The 21905-nt window shown below is 41.0% G+C and overlaps 4 protein-coding genes across 6 annotated transcripts in view; 2 read left to right on the top strand and 2 right to left on the bottom strand.

The window, feature by feature from the left end:
• Positions 1 to 26: 26 nt before the first annotated feature.
• LOC106805493 lies at positions 27 to 3819 on the bottom strand. Its single transcript, XM_014807107.1, has 5 exons — positions 3640 to 3819; positions 2741 to 2917; positions 2184 to 2270; positions 1862 to 2019; positions 27 to 1760 (listed from the first exon to the last, which is right to left on the bottom strand). The coding sequence occupies exons 1-5, from the start codon at positions 3807 to 3809 to the stop codon at positions 463 to 465; spliced, it is 1890 nt and encodes a 629-aa protein (XP_014662593.1). The 5' UTR covers positions 3810 to 3819; the 3' UTR covers positions 27 to 462.
• Positions 3820 to 9922: 6103 nt separating this feature from the next.
• LOC106805506 (phenylalanine dehydrogenase-like) lies at positions 9923 to 15838 on the top strand. 2 transcript variants are annotated; one of them, XM_014807125.1, is made up of 11 exons: positions 9923 to 10193; positions 10224 to 10581; positions 11062 to 11168; positions 11937 to 12058; positions 12361 to 12486; positions 12976 to 13068; positions 13589 to 13695; positions 14101 to 14205; positions 14454 to 14597; positions 15015 to 15104; positions 15300 to 15838. In XM_014807125.1, the coding sequence occupies exons 1-11, from the start codon at positions 10084 to 10086 to the stop codon at positions 15525 to 15527; spliced, it is 1590 nt and encodes a 529-aa protein (XP_014662611.1). In that variant the 5' UTR covers positions 9923 to 10083; the 3' UTR covers positions 15528 to 15838. The 2 variants fall into 2 exon arrangements, with proteins under 2 accessions (XP_014662611.1, XP_014662610.1); XM_014807124.1 differs by having other exon boundaries at positions 9923 to 10581.
• A 2735-nt stretch (positions 15839 to 18573) lies between these two features.
• LOC106805494 lies at positions 18574 to 20660 on the bottom strand. Of its 2 annotated transcripts, none has more exons than XM_014807109.1 (3): positions 20144 to 20660; positions 19675 to 19804; positions 18574 to 19215 (listed from the first exon to the last, which is right to left on the bottom strand). In XM_014807109.1, the coding sequence occupies exons 1-3, from the start codon at positions 20451 to 20453 to the stop codon at positions 19203 to 19205; spliced, it is 453 nt and encodes a 150-aa protein (XP_014662595.1). In that variant the 5' UTR covers positions 20454 to 20660; the 3' UTR covers positions 18574 to 19202. The 2 variants fall into 2 exon arrangements, with proteins under 2 accessions (XP_014662595.1, XP_014662594.1); XM_014807108.1 differs by having other exon boundaries at positions 18574 to 19192.
• An 887-nt stretch (positions 20661 to 21547) lies between these two features.
• Positions 21548 to 21905, top strand: part of LOC106805509 (protein KTI12 homolog) — a 1745-nt gene continuing 1387 nt past the window's right edge. The window contains exon 1 of the mRNA XM_014807129.1: positions 21548 to 21702. The gene's annotated coding sequence lies outside the window, so the exon portion shown is untranslated. The remainder of the gene's footprint in view (positions 21703 to 21905) is intronic.

Here is a 21905-nt window from a genome sequence, read left to right as displayed (position 1 = left end):
TACTTATCAGTAAATACAGGAACATCAGTCACAACTGCGATGTTAAATTTGACAAAGGCGGTGCGCCACTGTGCCTCTTGTGTATAAGAAACCCTGTATACTCTTCTGATATTATTAACGTAAATTATTTGGCACACGCAATGTGTGTAATAGAACTGAAATGCAATAACATGCAACATTTATTATTTGTATTCATTTATCGACCCAAAATTGGATAACATTTCAACGTTACGTAATTAGAAATAATACATTACGTAAATTGGAAACAACAATACACAATTAGAAATAATGCATTGACCCCCCTTTCAAGATCACATTTCACGATGGGGGGCACTCGTATGGGAATGTACAGTCTAACAATATACAGTCTAACCTCTCTCCATATCTTACATGCTCGCCCTCCTGCACCTCTCTCTATGTTCTGTATGCGTGAGCACGCATATAAAACAGTGAACACCTTCATCAGTTCAGTGCGTCTCCTGCTAGTGAGGGAGTCGGCTCATCTTCGCGATGGTACTTATTAATGTGGTAGTTCATCGAGTTACGCTGCCGGCAGACAAACTCGCAGCGATCACATTGCAGCGGTTTCTCGCCCGTGTGCCGCAGCATGTGAACCTTGAGGTGCTTCGTATCGTAGAAGGCGCGCTGACAGCCGGCGTACGTGCACGGATAGTCGCGCGGACGCACCGCCAGGTGCACGTTGGAGTGCCGCGTCAGATGATGGAGGTTGTCGAACGCGCGGCCACAAGTCGTGCAGGAGTGAATCCGCATGCCGTCGCCATGCCTGCGGCGGCGATGGCTAAGCATACCCTGATAGCACGACAGCACCATGCCACAGTCGTCGCACTTGACCGACTCTCCGACGTGAATCCTCCTGATGTGCTTCCCCAGAGCCACTGGCGTCGGGAACATTTTCGCGCAGTACTCGCACATGAGTTCCTTGTTGATGCTGCTGCTGTTGTTGCTGCTGCCACAGTCCTGCTCGTGTTTCGCCACGTCCGCCCGCAGCAGGAGGGAGTGGCAGCGCTGACAGGAGTCGACGAGCGCGGGAGCGGCCGCATCCTTGCGCAGCTTCTTGGGATCGTATGAGCGGGCGCGCACGACCAGAGGGTTAAACCGTCTGCGGGCGGCGTTCTCTGGCGAGACAACCGTGTCATCGTCATCGTCATCACTATGGTCGTCGTCGTCGTCGTTGCTGTCGTCATAATCGCCGTCACTGTCGTCACAATCATCGTCATCACATTTCTTTGCTTTGTCCTGCGGCTTCCACTCATCCTCCTCAGGCTCCGCATCGCACGATTCTGTGTCTATTATGCTGCTGCGTATGAATTTCTGAACCTTGCTGGAAGCCTGTCTTGGACGTCTATGTATCCATTTCGTCGTCGGTTCCTCTTGCTCATCGCGAAGCATCAGCTCGAGTAGCGACGTGTCAGAGTCACTTTCGTTTTCATCGCCTATGTCTTCGTAGATCTGTATGGCTTCATTATCTGGATCTACCACGTTGCCTTTGCCACCTGGTACATTCTCATCTGCTGCTGGATAGTTGCATGGTGTCGACTTCATCACCTTCTTAAACTCCGCATCTGGCGCCTTTGCGTATCTATGATCAGCAATAGATGATACTGTCTTGCAAGAGTATGTGGGGTTACTAATCGCATTATTGCTCTCAATTTCAACGAGTGTGGACTCGTCAGCATGAATATTAGACATACGGGCTTCTTGACAGAAAGGCTTGAACGTTTTACTTTCATTTTCTTTGCCTAGAAAAACAACCAAAATGGTGTTTCACTGTATTGTTTAAGAGGGTAATTGCATCACTTCTTACATACTACATACTTCACATAACAAATGGTTAATTTACCTTCTAAACCTCTGTACTGTGTGATAATCTCCATGCTCCCTCTAACGTTGCTGCTAGCTAGATTGATTATGCTATCACCCTGCAGTTCTTCTGACTCATCCGCTGACTGCAACCCTTCTCCCGCATCACAGATGCTTTCATGGTCTGATGGATATATGCTGAAATTGGATAAAAAATGGTATTGATTGTTTTTGTAGAGAGATTGATTTAGGTGTAAAACAATTCTATATATTTTCACGAGCAGTAGCAGTGGCATATTAGATTGTCTGAGAAAAATAGATATGTTGTCTAGTAACTAGTACTAGACAGTTAGTAAACATACAATGATATCTCCAGATGTTTGTCTGAGCTGGCTCGCCACGTAAGTTCCCTGGGAATGATGTCAGTCTGGGGGTGAACTTCAGACACTCTACAGTAAAAGCAAAATTGACATTTATACAGTTCACAATTGCATCAACATTCACTATAACTGTAAATTGTTAATTCTGTAAACCGATCACGTGTAAAGAAGTAGGCTGTATACGCCATGTTTTTCACGTATAGATATTTTCGCGAATTCAGACTTGACGGACAATTTCGCGGTCGGTGAATTCCTGAATCAGTGAAAAACAGCACTGTGTTATTTTCTTGTGTTGTTATTTTCGCGGTCGGAGACTCGTTCGCGAAATTCGCGAAAATTAAACCACGGCCAAATATACAGCGTATACAATGCAGTACATGTACGTGAAAAACATTACATGAAAATGTCCCATTGGCGTGCACGTAACATATAAGTTTAAATACCATAAAGCATTGCTGTGTCATATTTTTCGTAATGACCAATTGGATATCTAGCCACCACTTCAAATTTTTAAGCTCAAAATCAGTGTCAGTACTCACTTTGGCGACACAGAAGATATTTTTGTGTAGTCCACATCTGGAAGGGATACATGTGGCCCCGAAGGTGTAGAAGTTAGTCCACAGGTAGGTATAGGCGTAGACAGTAGTGCAGTTCTAGCCGGCGAAATAGCTGCCAATGGCACAAACGGGCCTGCTTGAAGTTGAAATCTGTCATACCTGCCAAATGTAGGCATAACAATAACAAACAATAGCATAACAATAGTCCAATGTCCAAATAACAACGTCCAAAGGTTTGTCGCGCCCGGCACCGCAGGGTTCGAATTTCGGCTGAAAATCTAGTGGACAGCAGGACCACCAACTTCAGAAAGTTGGTGGACCTGCACAAAAATTTAAACCACCATTGGCATTAAAACAGCATACACGTAACTTAAAATTAGAGTTGGTCAAATAATGTTTCAATCTCTAGGAATGTCGGGGGAGCTTTTGGATACCCCGTCTACGTTGAGGAACGGGTCGTATTATGCGCTCCCATTTACAAGTCTGTCTAAACTGCCGTTGCGATAACCGTAGTATTTCAGCGTAATGAGGAGAAAAAGTGCCGGTCAGGAGGACCGGCAGTTTCGTAGAGATGGTGGCCCGAGCAAAAACTTAGAGGGCTAGGGCCTCCAGGTCGGAACTAATTTCGAACGCTGCTGACGGCACGGGAGCGATTTTTTCTCGTATCTTCCAAAATTTTCGCTCTCGTAATTGTTGTTACCAGTGCACTTTGAAAACTGATGGGAGCGAAATCGCTCGCCGCTCCCGTGTATTTTTTCGCTGCACTACAGATTTAGTAGATACAGAAAGTAGTAGATATACTTAGTCTAGTGTAGTGTGAATACACTTAGACGCTTACCTACGCATATTACGCATACATTCACAACAATGTCCGTACATACCCATCCATAAGAACTTTTGCAAAGTCCTCATCACTTCTGTCTTGCCTTAGCTTGTGCCATCGGTTATACTGACTTCCCAATATTCCCTTCAAAGCATGCCTATGTCTGCGCTCCCCCTGCTTTCTTTTCTTAGTGGTAGGAGAGAGAGACGGAGGACCTCTTTTCCCCATCTTTTGCTGTAACCCTAAACCGAAAGACTTATAAAACAATTTGACCAATCAGAGCGAGTCTTACACGTGAATAAAATATTTCCTCTAGCCCTACGCCAGCGCCACAGATACAAGCAGACAACCACGGTCTGTTTGTACAAGGAACTCGCCTCGTATGGTATCGAATTGGTACAATGGCAAATCTGGAATTAGTCAAGTGAAAGGAAGCGGGTGACTGAAAAATCATCTTTCAAGAACGTGAAGCTATACACATATCAGTAGCAAAGGTAACGCTCAGTAGAAAGGAACGGTACTTTTTGCGCAATACGCAGGTGTACGGGCCGCATTAGAGCGCATGCATTTTGCAGCTGATCTAATGAAATTTCAATGGCACCGTTTTGTCCAGATTAACGCATTCCAAAATATAACAGGCTGTTGGCTACGCGAACCTGCGTTCGGACGAGGAGCTGCCCTAGGGCTACTGCGTCCGGACATCCATCTCACATATGAGCTTGCGAGAGCACGTACACGGCAGTGAGGTGTGTGCTACAATGGGACGCTCTGCTGATTGGCCTGCTGAGGGGGGATGATGTCTCTGACGTGTGTTGGAGAGAGAGAAGAGAAGACGAGAGAGATGGGCAATAGCGGAATTTGTTACTGTGTGTGTGTGTGTGTGCCGTGAGAAGGGGGGAGTGAGAGAGAGCAGAGAGAGAGAGATGGAGGGCGACGCTCAGAGAGGTTTGTGTGTGTGTGTACGGAGACGAGAGATAGAGCCTCAGAGAGGGTGTGGCTGTGGACAAAGGGGTGTGTGTGAGAGAGCAGAGAGAGAGAGAGCAGAAAGCGAGAGGGGAAAGGCCTCGGGTGCGCTGTTTAAGATAGCAATAAGGTAAACCCAAACCAGAGAGGAAATGGAGGACGTTTAACAAGCCTCACCTAATCCTTTTTGTGGGAGGAGATGCCCGAGGTGGATGACGATCTCGGAGAGAACGGTTGTTGCTAGGCCGCTTGCGGTGTTTCAGAAAACTAGGAACTTCCAAACTGGGTTTATTCTCAACAGCGAACCTTTCTCCGCTATCTGGGAACTACTATGTATCGGGCATACTCTGGTATTGAAACTAATAGTAACCTGTTACAAGAAATTCGAGTTTAGTGTGGGGACGAGGCGGCTAATATACGTGAAAGCGCGCATTTACATTGGTTGACGCTGGCTGGCGACGTACGGGCAGTTTCCCAGATGGGCGGGGCAGTAGCGAGGGCAAGAACGCCAAGGCGCCCTCCGATTGAGGTCGGTGAATCGCTCTTCAAACCGAAGGTGACGTCCGACAGGTCTCAACAGGGGTTATGAGAACTAAGTCGCTCGCGAACCGCTCGGCGCCGGGAGGCTTAGTAGAAATCGTGAGAGGAAGGGTATAAGATAGAATGATACTGGTTCTGACAGCCCTGTTGGGCGAGTGAATATTTATAATATTCATAAGCGCGGGCTGTTCATGTTTACATACGGCCAGGGCTTGCACAATACGCTGAAACGTACATGTCTAGACGCATTGTCTGGGCTTTCCTTTGCATACAAAGTATAGACATCAGGTGTTTAACAACACAACTGTTTCGTATATTTACACATGTTTTAACACAAAGTTGATTGTAACACAAGGTGGTTGTCGATTTTTTCAATTTTCAAAATTGTTTACTCATGCTGTGAGACTTGAACAGCAGTGATAGTAATGTGAGTGAATGTTGAGTAGTATCTAGTTAGTACTCATTACGCTACAGCATTAGGTTGAGGAGCTATAATGTAAAGTGTTTATGCAAATAAGATTTCACTGGGCAACTTTTAATTACGTATTATAGTAACTAGGGTCATTGATGCAGCATCATTTCCACATTAGCCAATATTTTAGATCTTAGTATGAATGACCGAATGAAACAATGCGAAAAATGGCCATGTAACTGCTGTCACTGCAATACTACAAAAGGCTACATGATTACGCTTTTTGCTTCATACAGCATCTGTAGCATGCACGATGCAGCCAGAGCGCAATGCCGGAGGCTAACATGCTTTAAAAATAATACTTTCCTGGGACAGACCAAACTGCTTGAGGCGACAAACCACATATGCTAGCTCGTCTTGCGCGTGTCCTCGGGGTACAACCCGCGAACAGAAAACACTTAAGATTGGGAGCACTAAGGTATAATAAAATGATCAAGAGGCAAATAGTACACCTGTAGGACGGAAGTTGGTACAGATGGAGAAAAACTGGAGAGAATGAGGTGCTATTTCACGCAATATGATTCTACTGAGGGCCTGTGGGAGCATGATTAACGAGAAGACGAACGGGCTCCGATAGGTGATCATCGGACCTAGGAGTTATCGCGAAGAAACAGGGGCGGGTGGTCCTGCGTACTTATTTTTAGAGAGCGATAAGGATGTCTCGCTTAACGCCTAATCACATTGAACTTAGGTCTTTAGCAATCCGCATACAAGAGTAGAATAATAATTGCGCGAAATCGGCACTATTTTCCCGTGACAACTCTAGGTATTATATTAGCATCTGCATATTATATATTATATATTACTTGTGATAGGGATATAGGTATGTATGATTATGATATATTATAATACTGGAATAATGATGGAGCTGAGACATCCTAGGGAATTGTTACGAGTCAGAGAATTTTGGGCAGAAATTGCATCTCGGGGAGCGTGCTTAAAATGCGCAGAAGACCCAGGATGCCAGCCGCACGACCTCGAGCCCCCCGCTCCCACGCTCCCCGCAGAAGGGCAGAGAATGTTTACTCACTGCCGTAGCCTCAGCGCAGCGGGGGGTGGGTGGGGGCCGGGGCACTTTTAAGCAAATAAGGGCTCGCGAGATATTTTTAAGGCGGGCTAATAATTTTTACAGGTTCACTAGCCCTGGGGTGCTACGTGAAGCATTGAGGTTAGTTTCATAAGCGCCTGGTGTCATAGCAAGATGGGCGTGCTCAGTATATTCGCGTCGACTTCGATTTTGAAAGTAAGCAGTGTTATCACTTAGTTTTAAAGTAAGGAGTAAGTGTGCGGGGATACATGAGTAAGGTTCGCCATGAGTTATAGTGCGGAGAAAGGGTCGTGTTGAGAATAAACCCAGTTTTGGAAGTTTCTAGTCCCTCTGAATAACGCACCAGGCAAACACCGGAGCGCGAGTGATATCACTCCTGCGGCATTCCTTCCGCCACAAAATGAGGTTAGAGGAGAGCGTGCTAACCTTATCCTTCTTGGTTTGGTTGGCTACAGTGATTGAGTAGTGGCATTTAGGCGTGGAAGTGGTTGCTGAGAGAGAGAGAGAAGAGGAGAGAGCGGGAGGAGGAGGGAGATGAAATGATAGGACGGCGAGCAAGCGTCCGCAGCGGTGGCGCAATCATGTGTGTTACGGCGAGTGTGCGAAGCAATGGGGGGGAAGCGATCACTGGTTGTGAAGTGGATGTTCTCGGAACGCGTTACCGGGGAGCGTCTAGGCGACGGTTCGGGAGGCCCCTACGCGTAGCCACTGTCGAATATTAAACGTTATCGTGGGACCAGAAAAGTCAGACCGTAGTCGGCCTGAGCTACAAAAACGGATAATTTGCGCGTGGGGTTGAGGAATACGCGTATTAGACGAATCCGTCTCAACGAGCGACTGGTCGGGGGTGGGCTGAGACCGTATCGCGCAGCGGGGAAGGCGTGAGTTGAGTACTTGTGCTGGAGGCTCGTCATCCCCTAGCAGAGGCCGCCGAGGACGAACTGTTGACGTGAGTCGTGTGTATGAATTGTTTGGAGTTTTAAACAGGTTCAACTAAGACAATATCGATACTAGTACTAATCTACTTACTACCCGTAGAGTCAACTGATAAACCTAAATGCCGACCAGGCGCTCTCGACTGTTACAACGACGGGAGAAAAGGAGGACCCTCTACGCCACGATAGTGTTAAGCGAGATGAGAACTTTGTGAGCGTGACTATAAACCGGTAAACGATGATCAAAACTGAGTGCTGGTTACAAAACAAAACCTTTGTAGTTGCTAGCAAAGAGTCCATTATACAAGTAAATGATGACAAGCCGCTTATGGCTTGCCATACATTTCGATGTCCACGCGCGACTACCAGCGGCCGACCAACGGCGAGTTAGGTCGCAGTTACCCTGCTGTTAGCTGCTAACAACAGTTATAGAATATAGTGCAAGACCGACACTCCGAAAGCGCATGCTTCGTGGAGCTAAAAAAACAAACATGATTTATTTATAGAGATCGTGATATCAATAACATTTTTATACTCATAAGAGGCGGTGGCATTGCTATAGTTAGCGTATGCACGAAATCTGACAGTACGCAAGTGTTAACATATAGTAACCATACTAGAACGAATGGGAATAAATACACTTTAAGCAAGAGGGCAAGTAACATTAGCTGTGCGCATGGAGCAGAGGGCGCTAGCGGCACCAGTATAACCGTTCATATAGAAATATAATTAGCCACCTCATAACCCCGTGTTAGAATTTCGTGCATGTAGAAAGTATAGTCAATATTTGTGCCCAAACCTGACTATAATGCAAGTTACTATTGCCGCAAAGTACGTGTAATGAAGCAATGATAAACAAATTGTCATATAGATCAGCATTACAATTCGATCTATAATTAAAATGGTTGCAATTTATATAGAGAGGCAGAATAAGTGTTTCGTTGTGGGTGATACGAAACAAGGAAAAAAACATTACTGCAGCGAATGGTCTTCATCGTAAGTATTATTCACGATAATTAAGTACTTATATTATATGGCTACTATTTTATTCATTATGTTAACTATAGCAATTAACCAGTATCTTCGTAACACACGCTAAGAAATGAAACAGCGAATCCTTGCATCCCCCATCACGCGGAACTGGCGTGTAAGCGATTCAGACAATCAACAACAATTATTGTGTTGGGGCCATTACACGGAGGGAAGCCAATTTGCGAAGGTTCTTTCTCTTACTAACTGGTTTAAAACATACAATTGTTTTCAACGGAAGAATAGCGTGATTTGGAGCGGGATATTTACAAAACAAGCTTGTTTATTAATCCTTGGGCATTTGGCGATACTTTATTTGATCACGCTGAAATAGAGTGTAATGGTCGGTGTAATAAGGGGCTGGAGTGAGGATGAGAAGGCTGCCGCACCTTACTCATGTGCATAGGCCTAAACCTTGGGAATTACGTGCTATAAATTCTAATTCCGTAAAGTGCAAGCATGAAATCAGCGTTCCTGCGCGTAGGGGAACAGGGGAGAAAAGTCCTCTACCTGCTGCGGGGGTGTCACCCTAGTTCTTTCTGAAACCATTAAAAAGTATGGCATGGGTGTGCATGCAGACGTTTTTGATGTTTCCGCCGCGAAAAATGATTGCGCAATATGTGCTACTTTCTCATGCCAATTTCGTCGTGGACCCTGAACTCACCGGTTGAGTCGGCAGGGGCGTAGTGGTATACAGCGGCGTGACGCAACATATAGGTCAAGGGGTAGTCCCATCTTATTGTATAATGATCTTTGGATTGTAAAGCGTATTTATTGCTATTCTTGGTGTACCTTGGATGAAACCGCTTTGGGTTGAAAAAAGGGGTCGTACTATCACGTGCCATAGCGTTTTTTTGGTTAGACTGGTACCCGTCCCTTCTCATAAGCTCAATATAAGCTATATCGAGCTTGTTTTGCTTTTTTTTGAAAAAAAAAAAGAGATGATTTACCTATAGTCTATTTCTTTCAGTGCTTTTTCGTAGGTGATGGATTGGTTAATACATGACTCTTTGGCGCCATCTAGGTAGTAAAAAAACAATATTTTAGAATTTCATGAAATTTCCCAGTGCTATTGGGACGGAGGATGGCGCCGGGACAGCAAAAAAGAAAGGCGGCGGTGCAATTTTTGGAATGAGTTTGTGGAGCAAGTGGGGGGGCGAAGTGTGCAAAAAATGCCATGTAGGCAAGAGAGCCTGTAGAATGATAGCAAACATTAAGAAATATAATATATATATATTGTATTTGTATTAGATATATAATATATATATATATATATATATATATATCAAGATATTTTTATTGTATCTTGTAAACCTTGATGAAACGAAGAGTAGAAAATTCCAGCGGATTCGTCCGAGGTTTACCGAAGTTGTGAAACCTTACGTACAGTTACAAGATTGTCATAAGTTCATAACAGTGCACAGGAATTCTTCGTGGAGTTTTTTGTTGTTATTTATAAATCAGTGTTATGATAGTAACTGTATTAGTATTATTTTGTACTTTTCAATTCGTAAAATGAATGCAAGTCCAAGTTTTCTGGTTGGCATTAGGAAATGTTCACAATGTATTCGTGTGGCGCTGCTTAAAGTATCGCGTTCGATTACACTTCGCGAATGCAATGTTGCCAATGGCAATGGCAATGGCAATGGCAATGGCAATGGCAATGGCAATGGTTTGTTGTCGTCGTCTCGCCCTACTACAGTCTTGGCTCGCAATTACTCAAATCTACATCATTATGAAGAACGTAAGTCATCCCCAAAGAAACCAATTTTGGACATGGATCCTAATGCGTTCGGTGGATGGATGAGGAAAAATAAAATTCGACGATGCTTCGCCGTTTATGATAGACATGCTGGTCATGTAAAGGTCTCTCATCCAGAACTCGAGGAACTAAAGCGAATGTTAGAGGAGTCAAAACACTATCATAATCATGAAGCTATCTTCATGAGCCTGGGGATTCGCACTGATGCACTGATGTGTGCTTTTATATGGAACACTTCTCGTGGCATTGCTGTACGTATATCTTTCAATTAAAACCAATTTATATGGCATAAGTCTGGTATTTTATCATGTGTACCATGGACCCCCACATTTGCGAAAATGAATTCTGGGTCACCAAACGATCCTTGATCCCACATATGACCACAGTGACATGTCTCTAGTGTAATATAAGGAGAAGGAATGAAATGCTTGCAACAGTTCAATGTCGAGACATCATGAAAAGCGAGGAAATTAATTTCAATTGCAGGGTGATGAGTAGATACAATAATGTAACCCAAACACTGGATAGGGTACACACATACCACATAGGGTACACACATACCTATCCTGTGTTTGGGTTACATTATTGTATCTAGGTGATGAGATATACCCCCTTTCATAAGATAACATGGCAGTTTGCTAGTTCTAAACAATCTAGTTAACATTTAATCCGTGTATAAAACACTCATATCTTCATCATGTCATCATATCGTTCATGTCCTTGTATTTTAGCAAGGAGGTGTAAGCATTCTACCTCATACAAGTATGAAGAATGTTCTTGAAAATGGACTGCATTCATCCATGATGACAGGCATTACAGCAGCCCTAGCAGGCTTGTGGTATGATAACTCTTTGGTGACATTGGGAGTAAATAATCGCAGAGAGGTTATTTATGACCTGATGTCATTATATCATGTGTCCATGATGTTGTGATAAGAATGTCATGATGTCATGATATCTTTATTAACATGTGTCCTAGTGACATATATCCTGTTATTTTCAGATGAGGAATTGTGGAAAATCCATATAGGTAGTGGCAGTTTAATTTTAATATGAATTGCAGATCTTTTCATGGTTTTATTTTTCTACTTGTATTTTTTTATTATTCACTGATACTAATAGGGGATCACGAGGGCAAGTGGGGGATATGTACAATTGCACAATGTACAAGGTGCAATTGTACATGTATAAACATGGTAACATATTGGCAACTTGGCAGATCAGAAATTGTTTTGGTGAAAGTTTGTATCTGTTCAATAAACAAGTACAGGAATAACCCTCGTAAAGGGAGCTTGCCCATACCGAATGTGAAAGTTATGGCCAGTAAACTCGGGAGGGATGCAAAATGTAATCATGTTTGCTCTTAGAATTTTTTTTTTGAAAAGAGTGGGCAGATTTTTAGGAGACTGGGCAGACTTAGGCATGCTCAGTTTCTAAGGAAAAATTCCATTGAGTAGGCTAGGCTTGACACTTTCACTAGTCACTGGTTGACACTAGTCACACCAAAGATCATAAAATGATAGTATCCTGAATGTTATAACTAGACAGAATTGTGTTTGAAATCAGAAAAATGTGCAATGCAATTTTTTTAAAGTATAATTTTGTAGGGTTGGAGGAGGCAGTTCAATCATAATTGAACCAAAGGTAGCAAGGCGACACCAACTAAGCTATAGGGAGAAGATGTTCTTTGATTTTGGAGATTTTTTAACCTCACTCAATGGATGTTACAGTAAGATAAACAACAGTCTCATCAACACTGTTCTGTCATGTGCTCCATCACAAACATAACGTAGGAGAATTCCTGTTCAATATGTTCGATCACGAATTGATACGATTTGGCTTTTTTTCGCAATATTGTTAGTTTTCAATAAATCAAGATAATTTGATACCACACGATACCTTTTTGTTGCATTGTCCAGTATAATGCGTTAATTAGAAGTGAAGCCGTGGAAATAGTAGCAGATCAACAGCAGGCCATGACTAGCCCGAGATAGTACTTATCACGTAATTTTTTTACTTTGCATTTTTCAGTTGCATCTGAGGATATAGGAACAACGACGATGGACATCACACATGCCCGAACCCGCAGTCGATACGTCACTGGTCTGTCTGAAGATCAAGGCGGGTGTGGAAATCCGTCTCATGCTACTACAAAAGGTCTGGCTCTACTAATGAATAGAAACCTCATTTTAGAGACTGATTAATAAGCTCTCATTTTTGAAATGGGGAGCTAGCACTAATGATACTGATCATAGAGTTAAAGAATCAACAGATTGAGCATTGCATATTCAAGCATAGGGTGTTGCATAAGCCTCTTCAAGTACACTTAACACATTTTGTGATTACGCTTATTTGAAAAAGATTTGAAAAGATTATTCCATGATTCGTCATCGGCTTGCACAATGAATTGTGTGTTTACATGTTTAGGGAATTGTCGACCTATACTAGTTATGCTGTATACATAGATTCTTGAGTTGGTAAAGCCTAGTAGCTTGAAGTATATATTTAGTGTCATAGTCATCTATATTGTCATTATGAATTTGAACTAAGGAAATCTTAGCAAAACTTCTTATCTAGTTATACCAAATTGTAGTTACACTTAATTGACATTCAGTCTGCGACGCATTCTTCGATATTGTCGTCTAGGTGTGATTTGTGCAATGGAGGCTACACTTGACTTTCTGAAGATGGGGACTCTTGAGAATAAGACTGTTGCTATTCAAGGGGCTGGGAATGTTGGTATGTCAATAATGTCATCGTCAGCGGCGTTTTTATATAATATACTTGTTACTTATCATACTAGGTTGTTTGCACGTTCCTCCTTCCAAAATAATACTTGTAGGATAAAGTATTTATTTTCCAGGTTTGACAGCTGCTAAAGTTTTGCATTACATATAACTTGAGATATGAGTTTTAATGTTTGCCTTATCTAGCCTTGTTAAGGAGGTTTAGCCTCAAGTATGCATTGTTTCAGCTAGTTGTGCCTCTATTTTCATGCTGTCTGGCCACAAATATGGAAAAATATGGAGCCACATTAAGTAATGATTGGTGTCAGTTAAGAGCTTTGGAATGGTGCAACTGTTCAGCTATGGATTGCGTTGCACTAGTCAAATGGTGTGTAAATTTGCGAATGTAAATATTGAATTTCGTTTAATATTATTGAGTGTATATAACCTGATTCTCATCATATAATTCTTCACCTGATGTGCTGACTTTTGATGTATTTACTATGTACATAACAAATACGTTTGTACATTAGGTCAACAATTGGTTTGTCAGTTGGTCGAGAAAGGCGTGTCTTCAATCCATGTGACAGATGTCCATGAGAACCAACTTGACAGTATTCGAAATCTACACGTCAGAGAGGTTTGTACAATTTTCAATGTTAATATTTTTTATAGTAATGTCTATCATTAACAGGTTAATGAATAGAAAATGTTATTGCATATATAAAGGTGAGAATGAGGGAGAGAGCGATAGAAAGAGGTGGTAGAGGGAGGGAGGGAGGGAGGGAGAAAGATGGTGGAAGGAGGGAGAGAGAGGGAGAGAGAGAGAGAGAGAGAGATAGAGAAAGAGAGAGTGAGAGAGAGAGCAAGAGAGGGAGACAGACAGACAGAGAAAGAAAGAGAGAGTGAGAGAGAAGGTGGGTGGATCAAGGGTGAAGGTGATATACATGGTTGGTGGAGTGAGGGAGGGAGAGAGAGTAAATATGCATGCATGTTAATTAAGTTTCACTTGTTCTTTTATCATTTAAATTGTCTTCTATCTTAGAGTCATGGAAGCATTGTATTGGAGAAAGTGCAAGAGTACGATACAGGGATATTTGCCCAGCCCTGCGATGTATTTGCGCCATGTGCAAGCACTGGTCTGACTCGCGTGAGTGACCTTCAACAGATATACACAAAACTTTCTGTATTATATCTTGGCATGTTTTATGATATTATATTTAATTATAGCAAATTTATCTTATTTTATAAAAGATAACCAAGTAAAATGCAGTTTTAAGTGTCTAGCATGTAAACAGAATGACATCTGATTGAATTATCAGAGAAAGCCCCAAAAATACCCAGATAGTGTCAGTAATTTGACGTAAATTTAATATTGGTTTGCATTATCGCTGGCAGGTGCTGACACACCGCACCATACCGCTACTGCGGGCGAGAATCGTGTGTGGTTCAGCCGTAAATCAACTCATGGATCTCAGTGATAGCAGGCTGCTTGCTGACATGGACATCACCCACATTTCTGATGTCATCACAAACCGCATGGTATGTACGTCTGGTGTCGGTAGCTGAAGCCTCGGAATTAATGCAATAACAGTGTAATATTTCAACATGAGAATGAATAAAATACTTATGCGCTATCACTTATAAGAAGATATTCTCTAAAGGGCGCTATTGTGAACTACTATTTCACCACCCTTATTCGATTAGCCTGTGAGGTAATGAGTTACAAATGTCAACTCCTCTAGCTGCTGTGGTTTCTATTGCATTGTCATGTTGTAGGCATTCAGTGATGCTATAGCAGAGATTTTCCTTTATTATAACAAGTGAGAGCGCACCGTGACCCTAACTATTACATGATGTACACACAATTTTATACTGGTGACTTGGTTTAACAAATGAGTTGTGTATAGTTTCATGCTTTGTCATTGTAGTAATGCTTGCAGTTCTGATTACCTGTAGGCATTGGTACACTACGCCAGCGAGCCATTTGGGAGACAACCAAACGATCCATTCATGGAGCGACATTTCGATCCAACGTGGGAGTACTCGGTGAGTCCAGTTTCTAGCCTTCTCCTAACAGATTTTAAGTGTAGAGAAATCATAGCTTAAAAGCTGATGACCAAGAGTTGTAATTATAGTATGTGACACACTGGCGCTCCGTGCAATTTTACGCATGCATTCGTTGGGCTAGTCGGGGAAACTGGTCTGTTATGCTTATTCGTAATGACTTACGTCGATTTTCAGATATACAACATGACACAGCAGATTCTCCAGAAATCGCAGGATGATGAGATATGTCCGTCTGAAGCGGCCACTGCTATTGGTGAGCAACTCTGCAAACAAGTGGATCCCGCATGGCCTAACAGAGGGTCCCAAATAATCTATGCATTGTTACGGTCAGGCTGGCACCAGCAGCAAGATTACTGGCGGAGGCGTAGCAACATGTATTGGAGTCATAGTATGGGGGTGTAGTTATGATTGTGTAATGAGCTGTGACCCATAGTCAGTTTAGAATAATGACAGCGATTTGATTGTTATGATAATTAGTTGCAGTAGTTACTGTGAATATCTTTTTAATGTGAGTTGCATGCTATATATTTATAACTCGGTTTAGCATTATAATAACTATGAATTGTGCTTTTATGACATGGATTTTACAATGGCTACACATTATTGAAACACAGATAATTATATAAACTGGTGTGTTCAAGTGTCAAACTATATATTTTTACTTCCAAACGGTTTTAAATCAAATACACATTTTTAATAAATCAAGAATCTCAGGGTTGTAGCAGGTATAATACTGGCAGGGAGGCTTTGGCTTATGTGCGCGCACACACACATGCATGTACATATCACGAGCATAAAATATACAAGCAGTATAATGCCCGTTTATCTGCATTTTAAATTATTTTTACTGTTCACATTTTGTATTCAATGAATACAGAAATGCATACTATGCCAATTCTATTTGATTTTATGCATTTCTCATTCACTTTGATTGTAGTGAAATTTGATGGCATCTCCTTTGTGTCACTGGTGAACATCAATGTGTCCCATGATTGCAATTACGACTGTGGTTGCTACGCAGACAAGGTTCAGCAGAGATATATTGTGTTTCATAATTAGATAATGACTTCAGTAATAATTATCATAATTATATAGTCATCATCATTGATCACTTATCCATACCAAATTTGGAAGAAATTGTTTATGTGCAGCAAACAGGTTTTAGAGTACTTATACATTTTATTTTCTTGAGGTGTGTTGTATGCAAATCACACACACACACATATATATATATATATATATATATATATATATATATATATAATACCAAGAGTTAATAATACATGATAATACATCAATGTATTATTAGTTCTTGATACTTTTACTACGATCTCAGGTTGATATTTATTACTGGTATTACTGCGATTTTTTACATAAGCTAATTACCTAATTCAAATATACTTAGATACATAGATATTTTTATGTTTTTATGTTACAGCTAGATGTGCAAAAACAGAGATGTATATTACATGAGAAGCTTGTGATGTATTTACTACATGGTATATCTTGTGCATTTGTTAATTGTATGATGGGCTGCAGTGAAGAGTCACGTCAGTTACATTCAATGGAAATAACTACTCAAATGACAGTGAAGTTGCATAAATCCAGACCTTTGCACAACTTTTCAAAAATGGTGTTTTATCCACTCCAAAAAAATTCTTAAATTCCTGTGCGTTTATTTGTGCTTTCATGTGGATAAAGTCGCACATTTATCCTCGATCACTTCATTAGTGCATCACTGATGTTCAATATATAATTCACAAAACCCAACGACATATATAAACCAGCGGATGAAATTTATTACAATTTTTGATTGTTGGAACAGGTAACAGGAACCAGTTTCCATACTAAAGACCTCACATGATTAAGGCACAAATTACGACCTGTATTATTGGGAAAATGAATACGACAAATGAGTAAATAACATGTACTACGACAGTGGACATTCAAGTTTTTTAACATCCGTGGTTAAAATTTCAATTCATGAAATACGACCTGCTTTATATTGCGAATTGGTATTTGCCTAGATTCCTTGTGCGACAGTTCGTCAATTTGTTTACATGATGTGATAACCTACATGAGGTTTAAAAATAATAATATTTGGCATAGTAAGAGATCGAGGTCTTTCATCGGGTGTATACTTACACTACAACTTGGTGGTAATGAAAACTCATCAGATATAAGATACACATGACATAAACACTGCACACAAGCATCATAACTATTGTGAAATTTGTCTAGTTTCACTGCGTTTTGTAAATGAAGACTAATAATCAATTCTATGTGAGATTCTATGCTTATCTAATGACAACCGTGTAATAATTGCTCAATGAATATACAAATACAGTCATAGCAGCCATAAGGATCCCCTCCCCCAATAAACAATAGTCAAACCTCTGTTATCCGAACATCAATTATCCGAATTTCGGATTATCCAGCAAGATCTAAAGGTCCCGTGAATATTTAATAAACCACTAAACCACCCGATATCCGAACAATCGGTTATCCGAACAAAATACTCCCTGCCCATCTCGTTCGGATAATCGAGGTCTAACTGTATATGTCAATTGTATCTAGTCAGACTCGTTGTACAAAGATATAGTGTAGTATATTGACCTGATGCTGTATATAAAGCACAGTTATGTTTTCCAGACTGTAATAATGCTAATTAACTTAGAGTGTGAGGAAGACACATCCATGACATATAAATAGGGTAGCTATACACAGACCTTGTAATGTGTAAAGGGCATATATATAATATATATGTTGTGAAAACCACGTACACAAATCACGTTATAAATAATCTTCTGTGGCTTAAATCAAACATACATCTAGTTACAATGATGTGCTATTTAGCCTAAACATGCAATATTGGATACACCCCGAGCAATAACATAATAAAATAGTACTGATAAAAAAGTAGCTTGCTTAGTGGTAAAAAATAAGTACATATGCTGTTACTAAACATATATCACCAATAGTATAATATGTAGTAGTGATATATTTTGGTATAAGCAACTAAAATGTACACACTATTATGACATTTACATAAAAATAAATCGTAAAAACCAAACGTGGCTTTAGAAAAATAAAAAAATAAAAAGCTTACGAAAGGCAAATAATATTTTGGCAGAATGGTATAAATACCTGACTGGTAATTAAATTTGAAAGGCTCCCACTAATATATTTTTTATTTTTACTGCTGTGAATTCATAAGAGTGGCTGACATTAGCATTTAAATGCTTACTGACTACACAACAATAGCATCACTACAGTGACAACTCTGCAACCATACCATTGCAACACCCAAGACTAAAAGTTGTTATCCCCCACCAGGCGCGGATTTAGGCCGGTTTGCACAGGTTTCCAGAAACCGGTCACAGGCCTCAAAATTCACCAGAATGCACCAAATATAGCCTAATTTTTTTTTTAATTACCGGGGGGGCATGCCCCCGGACCCCCCTAGCTGCAGAAGAACATATGGAAACTGGTCACCCAAACCCTCTGGATCCGCCCCTGCCCACCCCCCAGATACACCCAATATATTTCACCTAAGCATAAATATACTGACAGCTGGGAGCCACAAATAATTGATTTAAAAAAATTGCTAATAACTTGACCTAACAGATGCCTAACACATTTCTCGTAGTTGGGCGGCTGTGTGTTACAGTAGAGAGTCTGAGTCATGTGATTAGTGACATATGGCAAGTGCTGCTCTATAGATACAGCAGTAAGATAACACCGTGGAACTGTATCTAGGTTACACACACTATACAAACACTGGGATTTTTAATGGCATGATTTGAGCTATTTCTCACTGAAACTGTGTCATAATAATACGTATGCAGCGAGATCAAACCATGTGGAGAATAATCCCGAAAAATGGAGCAACGTTATTCTTTGACTGAAACATCATAGTGTAACATTCTAAAGATAGATGTGTACCACCTACAGGTGTACCGTACTGAATGGAGTCTGGATCTTACAGAAACACAGCCAGAAATCCCACAATGCCAACTAGCATGGGAATGATGTATGGTGTATGAACGGCGTGCCCACTTCTCCTCCTGCAAAATTTCATTCACAGTCCCTGTTAGAACAGGAAGTACCAGATCTTTTTAGATCTATAGCCTAGGCTATACAGTGATTTTTATATATGAATGGATCAGCAGGGCAGATTTACATGTCATTTTACCCGAATTCAATGGATAGCGGCCAAGACACAAGTACAGCTGTAGTTCACCGGAGAAACAGACTGTAATAGAAATGTGCATATTGCATTCTACCAGGAGCTAATAATGACAAATTTGTCATTATTAGCTCCTGATTCTACCCAATTTTCTCACCTAAATCATTTGAGAGACAAATTAGAAGCAGCTGGTAATATCTGCTCTGGCTGCCAATATGTTCCCAAAAACAATGGCTAACTATGATCACATTATGATAATTTTTGTGCCATTCAGTGGTTGTTTAAAATAGATATTGAAGCATGAAAGGCTAATACGATGTTATAATGTCATAAACCTTGCCTGGCCAAATAATAATATACCTGAATCTGCGAGGTGAAAGGGGTGTTGGTGGCATCTCTCCAGGAATAGTGGCATCAAAGAACTCAATCAGAAAACTCAGTGCTGCTCCACCAATGCTCATGGCCACAGCATATTTAAGTTTCTCCATATCTGTAAAAGTAACTTGCTGCTGATTGATGGGACCAGAAACATAGGGCCACTTGGTTATGGGGGGGGGATTGGAAGCTACTAAGGGAATATCAAAGGAATCCAAACAACCTAATGCACAAGTGCAACATATTCATTTTACTGCCTTTGTAGATACATATTCAAAGGATCAGCTAGATGAATACCATACTTAGGTATACTCTATCATGTTCGGCAGCTGAGAAAGCGATGTCCCAGCTGCGAAAGGCTATAATAAATAAATTATAATAACGGTACCACTAATACAGTAATAGCTAGACCTAAATCAATTTTAATTTTAAAATACACTATTCGTTTACTCACTCTGCGCGTGTACGTGAGTGTTGATTACGCGTCCCAGTGTAGTTATCATCTCATCGACAAGACGTTTGACCGTAACGTTGGCCGTGCTGATCGCAGTACTAAGGTAAGCCGCTGAGCCGCCCATTGTCTTCCAAACCTCCTCAGATACTGAGCTACCGGACACGAACGCAAAGCAGCCCAACATGCTTGATAATAACAATAATATGAATGTCGGTTTTAGGTATGGAAAACGCGTTTGAGTAGGACCAGTGCCAGCAGTGTCATTACCGGGCACCGCCTCCTTTCCTTTTGTTGACATTGTCGTTCTCATGATACTGCGCACACACAATATCGTTGATATACACTGTTTTCACTTATTTGCACATTTCATTTACATTCACAATCCATCTAACCACAAACAGTTACCCAGAAATAAACGAAAGGTATCAGGAATAAACGTTAGGTAGGTACGCAAGCTAAAGTAAACGCACTACACCAAAACAAACTCGGCATTTTTTCAACAAAAGTTTACGTTTACACAGCGCCATCTCTCGGCTACGCTCACGGAAAGGCCAACCCCATGGGGAGGGGGGTGTCACTGTTTGGACGACTTGTCACTTGCGTGTAAACTAATAGAAAATTTGTCTGAACAATAATTTTTAGTTTGTATACTATTTTTGATGACTGTTAACGACTTAGTAAGAAATAGTCGTTTATATTTCACACATGAGCATTGTTATTGAATGTCCATCGCTAGGGAACCCCCATGTCCATAATAGTTTCGTCCAAGTTAACGGAGAGGCGGAGCTTGCTCCATTTCCGCCTGATGAAAGAGGACGCGATTGAGCGGCCGGAAGTCGAGGTGGGCATTTTGGATTTCATCTATTCTTTCATTGCATGGTATTATACTCGGAAACTAGTGTTCGTTGTTAATTTGTGCGTGATTGCACCATGGGAGATCGCTACAATATTCACAGTCAATTAGAGCATCTGCAGTCAAAATATATTGGTACAGGCCACGCCGACACTACAAAGTGGGACTGGTTGGTCAATCAACACAGGTATCGCCATCGGTGCACTACCAGTGCCACTAACAATAGAATAGGCCACGTGCATAAACGTTCCGTTATAACTTATAAATCTATTAATACAAAAATATCATGTCTGAAATTTAAGTTTTTGTGTGCACTTTTAGGTTAGGATTTACACGTGCAGCAAGTAAACGTTAATTCCAGCATATAATTGATGGCTCTTGACACTTGTGTGCTATCTTTGACTTTGTTGGATACCACGCAGTGTGGTTATTAATATTATACACAATTTAGCATTTTGGTCGTGAACACACGAATTATTATCCTTAGGGGTTTGTCGTATCTTTTTACGGTTTTAGTGTTTATATTTATGCATTGCATTGTTTTATTTCAGAGACAGTTATGCTAGTTACATGGGCCATTATGATCTACTAAACTGCTTCGCAATCGCAGAGAATGAGTCCAAGGCGAGAGTGAGGTTCAATCTGATGGAGAAAATGCTACAACCCTGCGGCCCCCCTCCAGAGAAGCCTGAAGATTAACGAAAATGTAAAGATATACGCGAGTGTGCAGTGTTTGAGCTGGGCTGTGCTGTATATAAATGTGTTATTATGTAGTATTGTCACATGCAGTGTCTACAATAACACAAGTAATATACAATATATGCATTTATAATTTCAGAGCAGCGAATAATATAGGAGTATTCCAAAGATAGGCATTTCATTGCCATATAAAAGAATTCCATCTGATTT

Source organism: Priapulus caudatus, unplaced genomic scaffold (assembly GCF_000485595.1).
Source record: "Priapulus caudatus unplaced genomic scaffold, Priapulus_caudatus-5.0.1 Scaffold115, whole genome shotgun sequence".
NCBI classification, from domain to species: Eukaryota; Metazoa; Priapulida; class Priapulimorpha; order Priapulimorphida; family Priapulidae; genus Priapulus; species Priapulus caudatus.
This window is presented reverse-complemented; position numbering and strand designations above follow the sequence as displayed.